General features: G+C 40.7%; 2 protein-coding genes across 5 annotated transcripts; one reads left to right on the plus strand and one right to left on the minus strand.

Annotated features, from left to right (window-relative positions):
- Window positions 1-92: 92 nt before the first annotated feature.
- LOC144464279 (uncharacterized) lies at window positions 93-2039 on the minus strand. Its single transcript, XM_078170761.1, has 5 exons — window positions 1941-2039; window positions 1017-1331; window positions 876-917; window positions 679-784; window positions 93-551 (listed from the first exon to the last, which is right to left on the minus strand). Coding segments are annotated over exons 1-5 (519 nt in total). The 5' UTR covers window positions 1996-2039; the 3' UTR covers window positions 93-550.
- Window positions 2040-2556: 517 nt separating this feature from the next.
- erap2 (endoplasmic reticulum aminopeptidase 2) lies at window positions 2557-11419 on the plus strand. Of its 4 annotated transcripts, none has more exons than XM_078170763.1 (22): window positions 2557-2633; window positions 4245-4335; window positions 4431-4624; window positions 4725-4911; window positions 5006-5175; window positions 5298-5436; window positions 5520-5654; window positions 5760-5880; window positions 5979-6133; window positions 6265-6378; window positions 6490-6621; window positions 7006-7137; window positions 7690-7758; window positions 7892-8067; window positions 8365-8444; window positions 8545-8728; window positions 8877-9033; window positions 9131-9315; window positions 9465-9626; window positions 10094-10234; window positions 10615-10696; window positions 10941-11419. In XM_078170763.1, exons 3-22 carry the CDS (start codon window positions 4455-4457, stop codon window positions 11085-11087), a joined length of 2838 nt encoding a protein of 945 aa, XP_078026889.1. In that variant the 5' UTR covers window positions 2557-2633; window positions 4245-4335; window positions 4431-4454; the 3' UTR covers window positions 11088-11419. The 4 variants fall into 4 exon arrangements, with proteins under 4 accessions (XP_078026889.1, XP_033475128.2, XP_078026890.1 ...); XM_078170764.1 differs by lacking the exon at window positions 2557-2633 and adding an exon at window positions 4054-4139; XM_033619237.2 differs by having other exon boundaries at window positions 4245-4624.
- The last annotated feature ends 245 nt before the right edge of the window (window positions 11420-11664 follow it).

The following is an 11664-nucleotide window of genomic DNA, read 5'->3' on the forward strand; positions in this document are numbered from 1 at the left end:
ACAGGAATATAAAAAAGCAAGAAAGTAAAAATGTAAAATTATGATTATTTGTAACTTGAACCAAGTTTTCGCCACACTTATTTTAATAAAACATGCAATTCAAGATTAAAGATTAGAGTCAGAATACACACATATCTTCCAAACACACACACACACACACACACACACACACACGTGTAACGATATGTGCAATAACCCATCTGTCTGAGGTTTGGTTTTGATCAGATACTGGGTTTGACCTCACAAACACAATCTGCTTTCAACTGCCACAGTCGGCAACACCTGGGATGTCAATGAGAAAAGGCGCGACAAGCATTTGAAACCTGCTGCTCCCATGATCAAGACAGTGGATAATTTCCCATTTAATGCATGAGATTCCAGTCTTAAGATCAGTGTAAAACCATTATCATAAAGCCAACCTCAAGGACACTCAACTTCTTGCAGTGCAGAAATCCTCACTTTGCAGACTTCAGACAAGAAAGAGTTCCCATCTCTGGGTTAGTTTTCTTTTCAAGGTCACGGTGCATCACAAGCTCTCCATTTCCAGCCATCTGAGAGGATAGACAGCATGAAATACAATATATTTTATGTTAGATAAAACATCACACTGTTGTACTACACCATGAAGCAAAAACCTGGGTATTTTCTCACTGATGCCACACAGACTCATAGACTCACCACTTAATAACAGCATAAGTGGTCATTAAAGTGTTGAAGACGATAATCTTTATGAGCAGCAGCCTCATAACCAGGACAACCACTGTGTTTGTCCACACAGCAACATCTGGGGACCAAACCACACAGACCAACATAAGGAACATTTATAAATCAGAGAGGGATTTTATTTTTATTGTCTGCAAATAGTTACAACGCACCGTCTGTTTGTTCATATTCATCACAGATCTCGTCTTTATGATCTGAAATGACAGAAAATACAATAAAAGTCTACAATAAAACATAACATATTTTTGAGTAGAATGTTCAGAAACCAAATTTATGATCAGCTGAAGTCCTACCTCCTGATGAGCTGATGTGGTGTCTCCTGGTGACTTTGTGGCGTCGTCTGTGACTCACAGAGCAGCTGTACGATGGCCAGTCACCGGTCGCCACCGTGATGATCGCCACTGCGCTGCTGCCACGATGCTTCCTGTTTACAGCGATGCTGTATGGCGATCTGGACACGTGGCCTTCTGATGCTGACCTCCAGCTGACCTCTAGGTGTCCTCTCCTGAAGTCACTCACCATACAGACCAGCAGGGTCAAGCCCAGCCTCTCCCCTGACAGGTGGACCGGAGGGGCCAGAGATGCCAGCACATCACCCTCCACCCCTCCTGAAGGATGATGGAGGTCAACATGAAGACAGAAATTAAGATGCAGAGAGAGCTCGATCCAACAGAAGAAATAATGCAATGTTGCACAGAAAATGTATATAATAGATGTAGATATGAGGCTTTTTGTTTAAAAATGGCATGTTTGCTGCTGCTTATAAGGACAAAATTTCAAACATGGGCATTGAAATATCACTGTTACATATTAGTGTGTAACACTTAATAATTGAATCCTACATGCATTTAACATTACTGTCAGATAATACTCCAAATCTGTCAGTCATTTGTTTAATCCCTCTGATCTGGATGTTTTAAATCCATGAGGAGTCAGTGCTCCTCTCTGTTGGCTGCTATAGGATAGAGGTTATTATATGTTCTATAGATTTCCAAGCTCTTTGGGGCTAATTTTTAATTTTAGGCTATAAAAATATAAATAGTTTTATATTCACATGACTTCCAACAGCCACTGATTAAACTTAAATACAGCAGTCATGCATCAAATATTAAGTTTTCTTGCCTATTGATTCATTTCTGACTGTAAATAAATATATAAATATAATAAATAAATATAAATCCTATGGTAATCATACATTCTAAATTTAAAGCTCTTACCTGTCCATAAATAGATGATAGGCAGGTAAAATAGTCCCCTGGTTGGCTCAGTCATGTCTGCTTTGTTGGAGTAGCTTCAGTGCCTCGACTGTGTGTGTGTGTGTGTATGTGTGTGTGTGTGTGTGTGTGTTTGTGCACTTTGTGTATTTGTGAGCATGTGGAATGGGGGCATGCTGTTTGGCTTTGCCAGGAGCATTGCATTATGGGAGATTGACATGTCACATTGTTGTGACCTTATACTAACAATGAGCCCCCCCACAGCCCCTCCACACCACACACATACAAACAAACAACCCCAAACGCACACAAGCAGAGAGAGAGAAAGGTAGGGAGACAGTATTAGCTCTTAGCTCTCACATACATATTGTCTGTGTGTGTGCGTGTGAACTTTATTTGCATTTATAAAGAGGACAAAAACTGAGGAGTCATTTGAATAACTGGAGAACACCTGCACATGGCTGTTAGCTCTGAGGTAAGAAACTGATCATATCAACACACCTAGAACAGTAGACAGTACTGTTGTAGGGTACACCTGCGTGTACACACACACACACACACACACACACACACACACACACACACACACACACACAGTAATACTTTATGCTTCAGCAGTGGGCGGGAGCTGAAAAGAGAAAGTGAAACTAAACAGCAGGAACAGGAGGGAAGGATGATGAAGCTAAAATGACCGAGGTAAACCTTTTTGACAATTTCTATTTGATTTCTGTTAAAACATGACCTCTATAGCAGGATGAGCATTCATTTATTAACTATAACTTCATCTTTCACATTCAGTTACAAGGAGTCAGTTGTAACTATTATAATTGATCATTATCAGTATGTTACAGCACAACTACAGCCTGTGCAGCCTGATTTGAACTGCAGTTATGCTTCTGCAGCTGTTGTCACCTCACAGTTATAGCTGTGTCCTCATCCTGCTTTGTCCATATGGAAAATCATGTGGGCTGTTTGTCACGTGTTTGAGTCTCCTTCAGCCTGATGTGTGTTGTTGTTGGGGCCTGAAACTAAAGCTCCGTGTTCCACATTGAACTGACCACTCGACAGAATTGTGAGCACAATAGTATGGGATGCCTGCAATGTCCAAACATGAACACTTTACCCTGTATGTAGAAACAGGTTTGTTACACTGCAAGCTGTAGCTTCATAGGTTTGTGGCAGAATAATTATTTGTAGGATAACAATTTAACAGTGGTAGTAAATGTTACGTCCAGGTTTCATAGTGAATATAGTGACCTTTGAAAGTATTACCACAACCATAAACCTGGCAAGAGGAAGGAAGACATCAGTGGTGAGGCAAAAATAAATGTGAACATTTTGGATAAGACTCTACTACAACATAGAGAGAACAGTGGTATTACTTTTGTTAGTTATTTGGATCTCCATTAGCCACTACCAAGGTAGCAACTACACTTCCTGAAGCCCACACAACATAATGTAGAACAAATATGTAATAACAGTAAAACAAATAATGTATATAACAAATAATGACAGTACTTTAACAATGACAAGTACTCATACTATATCTAAATAAACATCATACACAGTGACTAAGAAAATAAAATAACAAAGAGAGTTCCTCATTAATGGTCATGTAGGCAGTTGTCATGTGACAAAGCATGTCCTGTTTGGAGAGGGGCTGGTGTTTAGTGCCATCAAATCATTTTTAAACTTCTTTTTTATGCCTCCATGCCGATGATAGCTGTAGCCAGAAGCTTTACGTTTTTGGTTTGTACATCCATGTGTCCATCCAATATTCGTGTCCACGATATCTCAAAAAGGCCTTGAGGGAATTTCTTCAAAGCAAACGTCTCTGTGGACTCAACGATGAACTTATTAGAATTTGGGGGTCAAACATCAAGGGCGCTGTGACCTTGTGTTTTTACCCATAACTCAAGAATTATTATGCTAATTATGACAAAACATCATACAAATATCTGATAGGAAATAATGATAAAGTGATGGCATTTTGTATCCAAAAGGTCAAAGGTCAGCTTAAGTGTACAGCAACTCCTTGATTTTGTCTGCCATAGCACTTTCGCCACTTATGACTCCGTATTAATTACAGCAATGTATGTGTTAATCCACTGAGGTTTGTAACTGCATGAGGAGGTTTCAAGCGTAGAGCCAGCATCTTTTTGGCAGTAGTGATGTCCGTTAGGAGAATACATCTATTCAAACGTGAGCATCCTTGCAACATCCTTGCATTCCCAGTACATATCTATGTAAATGTTCCATTTAGAGATGCATGTCTTGTGTTCTTAATTCTGCTTTCTTGTCTTTCAGGTTTAAGGTCCTGGCATTTTTGATCTAGCCATGTTATGGTTGCGTGACATCTAAACAGATCATCCCGGCAGGCATTCAGCACTCACATCAGGTGGTCCTTCATCGCTCCTCATGTTTCAGATGTGACCAATTCCAATACTAGCTGCCAGCCTGACACACGGTTGGCTTTGTTTTACTTTTAATCAGTGGTTGAAGGACATTTCCTCTACAATGGGCTTGTTCAGGCTGTTAGTGCTGTCTCTGTTCCATGTGTCTCTGGTGAGTTCTCAGCCCACCGAGAGGTCACAACAGGCATCAAGCCCTCCTCACCCCCCAGGAGAACAGTCTCCTTTGGGTTCTGACAATCTGTCTTTTCCTTGGAGTCGTCTTCGCCTGCCAAGGTGCCCTTCACAGTTGTTTTTAAACATTCAGGAAATTAACAAGAAAATTGCCGTCCCCTGTCTTCAATTCATTGATTTAATAAGTGTTCCTTTATCTCAGGTACATCATTCCTCTGCACTACCGTCTCCTCCTGCACCCAAACCTCACAAGTCTCAGTTTCACCGGCTCAGTGCAGATCCAGATTGACGTCCAGAACAATACAAACTGGGTTGTGTTACACAGCAAAAATTTGCAGATTTCCCAAGCCACGATATTGGATGAGAACTTTGCTCATCTATCTGATCGGGTAGTTGTATAATGTTAAGCAGTTATTATTACAGATTAGAAAATTGGTCAGTGTCAACAGTGGGACCAACTTCTTTCCATCTCTTCTGTTCCAGGTTCTTCCAGTTCTTCATAATCCCTCTCATGAGCAGATTGGCATCTTCTCTCCAAGGGTGCTCAGCAGTGGGCAAAAGTATTTTCTGTACATTGAGTTTGGGGCAGAACTTGCAGACAGTTTCTATGGCTTCTATAAGAGCACCTACAGAACCAGCACCGGAGAGACCAGGTTAGACCGGATAGACTGTTTCACTTTAAGCTTGGTAAAATATCTTAAACACACAGGGTGGTTCCAACTACATTTCTAATTTCTTTACAAAACAAAAAGTATCTGCTGACGTCTCTTTTCAGAACTTTAGCTTCAACTCACTTTGAGCCCACGAGTGCTCGGATGGCGTTCCCCTGTTTTGATGAGCCGAGCTTCAAAGCCAACTTCTCTGTACGGATCAGGAGGAGGCCAGAGTACATTTCTCTGTCCAACATGCCTATAGTGAGTGCGGCATGTATGCTAGTTATCACACATATTTAGATGTGTGTGAAAAATGGCTACAATTAACCTTTTGTGTACATCAGGTCAAGACGGTTGAAGTAAACGACGGCCTGCTTGAGGACCAGTTTGACACAAGTGTCAAGATGAGCACGTACCTTTTCGCTTTTGTCATCTGTGACTTCAAATCTGTCAGTGCAACAACATCATCTGGGGTGCAGGTTAGTGTTTTCTCGATGGCAATATTTGAATGTGTGTGTGTGTGTGTGTGTGTATGTGTGTGTCAAGGACATGTTGTTTTTTCATGCACTGTTGTGTGTCTGTAGGTGTCCATTTATGCCGCCCCTGAGAAGTGGCTGCAAACCCACTATGCCCTGGAGGTTGCTGTCAAAATGCTGGACTTCTACGAAGAGTATTTCAACATCCACTATCCTCTACCTAAACAGGGTTTGTTCGTTTTCCTGTAACTACTTTATATTGTCTGGTATTTCCCCCTCTTTACCCCGTCACATTCTGTCCTCTGACCTGTATTTTCCCTCTCTCAGATCTGATAGCCATCCCAGACTTTGAATCTGGTGCGATGGAGAACTGGGGTCTGACCACTTATAGAGAGACCAGCCTTCTCTTTGATCCCCTCACATCCTCCATTTCTGATGAACTCTGGGTAACTATGGTGATTGGCCATGAGCTTGCCCATCAGGTGAGTGTCACTTTTTATCTGCAGGAGTCTAAGTGTGTGTTTGGTTTCAATAGCTCAGATGCTCATTTATAAAATCATTACATAGATAGTAAATGCAGAATGCTAAAATTCAATATGTGTCTTACCTGCAGTGGTTTGGTAACTTGGTAACCATGGAGTGGTGGAACGACATCTGGCTGAATGAAGGCTTTGCTAGATACATGGAGTACATTTCAGTGGAGGCCACCTACCCTGACCTCAAAGTGGTGTGTGTTCTGTTTAATCTGAGAATCAACATCATTGATTGATAGTCATATATTAATATGAAGCCTTGGAGAGAGTACTGTTCTGATTCCGTTCTGTGCACAATCCTGCAGGAGGAATATCTACTGCACACCTGCTTTGCAGCAGTCAGTTACGATTCACTGAACTCCTCTCGGCCAATATCCAACCCAGCAGAGAACCCCACTCAGATCAAACAGATGTTTGACACAATCTCCTACGATAAAGTATGCTTTCAGTCTCATACACATGTTGTGCATAAGTCACAAGTGGTTACTTAACTATAAATGGAAATTCATTATGAGTATGTTATCTGTGGAAATGTATTACCTACATAATCAGAGATATGTAAAACAAATATAGTCAATTTAAAAAAAAGGTAGTTATGTTACCCTCTTCTGATTGGCCTGGTCATGTTTGAAATTATTGGAAAACAGCCTCTAAACACACTGGTGACTGCATAACTATGGATCTCTATAACAATATTGTAACGGAAAATATATCTTTTTCACTTTTATGACTAACACTGTTAAAACTGCTTTGAAACCAACCTGCAGCAAAACTTGTCATGGCTCACTGACTGAATAAAGCTTTTCTTTCTCTCCCACCAGGGAGCATGTGTTCTGCACATGCTGCGACACTTTCTGACAGATGATGTGTTCCAGCAGGGGATAGTACGATACCTCCGCAAATACAGCTACAGAAATGCACACAATCAGGACCTGTGGGACAGCCTAGCCAATGTACAAACACAAATTACATTCAATTTTAAATTCACTGTGGCATCAATTAATAATTATTTTATGTCTTTAAGTTTTAGTCCATATATTAGAAATCTGGTATTTATTCCATTTATGCTAAGCATTTCATAATGCATACTGTAGTGTTTTAGATTTTGTTTTTTAAATCCAAACAGTCATAGCTTACCATTTATTTAATTTTGGATAAATCAGTTTGCATAAATCAATTTGCTGAGACTTGAAGGTTCCATAAAGTAGGTAATTAATCAAAATGAACATCATGTCTGCTTTTATTGACATCAAAGTTATGTTATCTTTGGTCAGTAATTCAATTGTAAGTGATTTCAAAAGAATACACTGCCCTGCCATGCATCAATAACAAAACACTGACAAAAATTAAAGCAGACGTGGTGCCCATTGTGATGGATTACCAATCTCAAGCAAGTTAAAGTCTCTCAAAGTTAGTTGATCTGTACTGAATAGGAATTTAATTGAACAGCTGCCTTTGTGATGTAAGGTACATGTGATTTGCAAAATGTTTGTGTTGTATTCCAGACATGCTCTGAGGAGGACTTCATCTCTGGAAAACACTGTTACAGTAGTGGCCAGGCCGCCAAGAATGCAGTGAGTAAACATATAAACATCCACTAACTGACCTCTTGTCATGCATTTCCTCTTACTGCATACATTTTACATTGTGTTAAGATTTTTTTCTGACTTCATGATGTGGTGTGGTTGCATGTGTTTTCTCCTACAGTACCTGTATGCAGGGGAACACCTGGATCTGACAGCCATGATGAACACTTGGACTCTGCAAAAAGGTATTCCACTGGTAACTGTGAGAAGGAAAGGGCCCCATCTGCTGCTGAGACAGGACAGGTTCCTGAGGACAGTGATGCCCTCTGACCCTCTCTGGTCCACACTGCAACAGGGGTGAGCATACACCTGTGCATTTTTTTGTTTTACTATTAAGTTCTTTTGTTTGATGGAAATATTTGCTTGTTTGCATGTTTTTAATGTTTTGTGCGAACAAAATGTGCCATTTTGGCCAGCCACTTTCAGTTCAGGCCTGTGTGTGAACTGTTTAACTTCTGAATGGATAAATATGTTTAAGCAAATGAAAAAAACAGAACTCTGTCTTTTGCTTTTGCATACACACACCCACTATTACCTTTAATTTGAAGTTACTTGAGGTTTTTTTTGTAAATTATGCTCTCTTTTCTTGTATAGTTTCCTTTGGCATATCCCTCTGACATACAAGACAGATGCTTCCAGCACTATCCACAGACACCTGATGACAACACAAACAGGTAACAGGGAAGAGAGACTGTGTCAAGTATAATTCATGCATATCTTCACCTTTGCTTTGCCATTATATTGTTTATCATCCTCTTTTTATGTCTAATGTAGACAGCATACATATTGGAGAGGACGTCAGCTGGGTGAAAGTAAACACTGACATGACGGGCTATTATGTGGTTCATTACGAGGACGGTGGTTGGGATGAGATGGTAAAACTACTGAGGGAAAACCACACTACTCTGAGCTACAAAGACAGGACTCACTTGATACACAACGCATTTCAATTGGTCACGTAAGCATCTCTGTGTGTTTCTGTGAGACAAGAAGACAGGCAGTGGTAGTTTTTTTCTGTAGTTACACAAAGCAGCTTTAATTAATTAATAATTAATCCCACCTGAAATAGCACCTAACCTTTTAGATATTCTTGTATGTCTCTAAAGGGCAGGTCATCTGCCGCTCAATAAAGCCTTGGACCTGATTGGTTACCTGCAACTGGAGACACACACTGTGCCTCTCCTCCAAGGACTGGGCTATCTGGAGGCCTTTTATCAGATGGTTGAGAAAAGGAATGAATTTGACATAACCACTAATCTGGGGGTAAGAAGACAAGAGTGCTCATTTAGTATGATGATGATGCCAATGTCGGTATGACATGCAGTTAAGTTCATGTGAGATGACGTTTCTCTGTGTGCAGACGTACATCCTGCGATTCTTCCGTGCGGTCATTGACCAGCAGACGTGGAGTGACAGCGGCTCTGTGTCGGAGCGACGGCTGAGGTCAGAGCTCCTGTCACTGGCTTGTCACCTGGATGACCCTCCCTGTCTGGAGAGGGCACGTCAGAGCTTCAAAGACTGGCTTCAGTCCAATGGCACACTCAAGTACGTCCGTCTAAATTATATTTAAACACACATCACGATCAGTCAACAAACACATAAACAGCATGCTATTCCCTGAGCTTGGCTGGACCATACAATTTGATATTTTGTCATGTCTTAATGTGCATGTCTCTGCTTGTGTGCACCTCTAGCTTGCCAACTGACGTGGTGGAGACGGTGTTTTCAGTCGGAGCTCAGGATGACCATGGCTGGGCTTCACTCTTACGCGCATATAACATCTCCATGTCTGCGGCACAAAAAAGCAAAATCCTGTTTGCTTTGACCTGCAGCAAAGACACAGACAAACTACACAGGTACATCAGCTCCCGCTTACATTTTACACAGAGTTAATGCTGCCACCATGTGGCAAATATTGGGTATTGTGTCACTGTACTGCAGCCAACGTTTTCTCTATGTTCCAAATGTGCTAAATAACTGTCAGTGAAGGCTCTTAAAGTGATGGCAGATAATGTAGCATTAATACAGCAGGTTATATTTTGTATCTTGGAAAAAACAAAATCCAAGGCAACTCTTCAGGCCAGTGAAGGCCAGTGAGCATGGCCGAAACATGTTGGTGATTTTAATGTTCATCATGAACTAGCCATTTAATAAAGGCGTTTTAACTTTTGCGCCAGAGAAGAGTTGCCTTGGATTTTGTTTTTTTCAAGATGCACTACACTTCCTGACCAAAGAGCACCTTCCTGGATACCATGATACTGCAACCCACATGAGCACTTCATCTGCTGTTGTCTTCAGGTTATATTTTGTGTTTATGCTGCAGACTGCTGGACTTAGGTCTTGAAGGGAAGGTGATTCGATCCCAGGACCTCTCCAGTCTCATAATGATGGTGGCCAGGAACCCGCGGGGACATCACCTTGCCTGGAACTTTGTCAAAAAGAACTGGGACACACTGGTTCAAAAGTAAGTGCATCACAATGGAGATAATGTGAATGACAAAATAAGTAAAATAAGTCAACCCATGTGAACTATGAAATGCTATGAAAATGCAGTTTTCCTTACTCTTGTAAAACATAACAATAATATCCTACCCAATATATAGCCTCTGTAAAAGTGTTTTGTACTCATGGAGCTGGTGTGAGCTGGATGCAAAAGCACTGTGTAAACCAGTAAGACCTGCCTTTTTAATGGCGTCCATGCCATTTAATAACAAGTGGAACAGGTTTTCGATTTAGTGATGACCTGATTATACCACAAGCAACAAAATGGGTAGTTGACTCTACAATTATGACAGCAGATTATCAATCTGTGACTGTCCTCGCTGTTGTCCTTCTGCTTTGCAGGTTCCAGTTGGGCTCATCTTGCATTCGAAACATCATCATTGGCACCACGGGCCAGTTTTCATCTCCAGAGGAACTCACTGAAGTAAATGCCCTCTTATATCTTTAAGTAATATATAAGGCAGTTTAGAAATTACCAATATTTCAACATGCTATTGGTGTTTTGGCTGGCATTGCCTATATTAGTGATAGTGATGGTAATAGGGTGATGGCTGTGTCTGAGAAACGTAATCTGTTTCGCAGCTGCATTTGTAGTCGAACAGAAATTCTAATTGTTGTCTTTCACTTATGTGGTTTTGTGTTTCTGTAAATGTGTGTTTGATTCTCAGGTGCAGTTGTTCTTTGAGTCCATCAAAGAGCAGGCATCTCAGCTGAGAGCTACTCAGGTTGCCCTGGACAACATGCAGAAAAATGTGCGCTGGTTTCAGAGGAACCGAGAGCCTCTTAGAAACTGGCTGATTGAGCAAATGAAGTGAAAGACAGCAGAGGAAGACAGTTTTTAAAGTTGTATGTGTGTTTAATGTGTCTAACTGTAATGCGCTTGACACCATTAAAGAGTTGACTGTTTTTTTATGAATAAGTGTGTTTTGTAAATTTTCAGGGAATCTTTTTGTTAGACTAAATAATGTTACTGGTAGAAATGCCAGCTGAGCAGTAGTGGTGTGTTAGAAGCGCTGTGTGTGTGTGTGTGTGTTTGTGTGTGGGTGTGTGTGTGTGTAAGAGAGAGAGTGAGAGAGAGATTGAAAGAGAGATTAAATGCTGTGTAACTGGATGCTTTACCAAAAAGACAATAAAAGTGTTCATTGTACCTCTTGGCACCTTTGTGTGTGTTGTAACTGAAACATATCCTTGTGTTATGTACAATCATTGTGTGTGCCTGGTATTCATCACATGAACATTTTAGTTTAGGGCTAACACTAGGTGTTATTGTAAAACCTGTATGGTAAGAACTATGAATAGGTTAGTTTTGAAGTTAGACGTGCAACATTGGGGTTGGCATCCTGAGAATGAAAATAAAACAATGAAATGTCCTCACAAGTGCAGTTAAAAGTG

This window comes from Epinephelus lanceolatus, chromosome 9 (assembly GCF_041903045.1).
Source record: "Epinephelus lanceolatus isolate andai-2023 chromosome 9, ASM4190304v1, whole genome shotgun sequence".
Classification (NCBI taxonomy): domain Eukaryota; kingdom Metazoa; phylum Chordata; class Actinopteri; order Perciformes; family Serranidae; genus Epinephelus; species Epinephelus lanceolatus.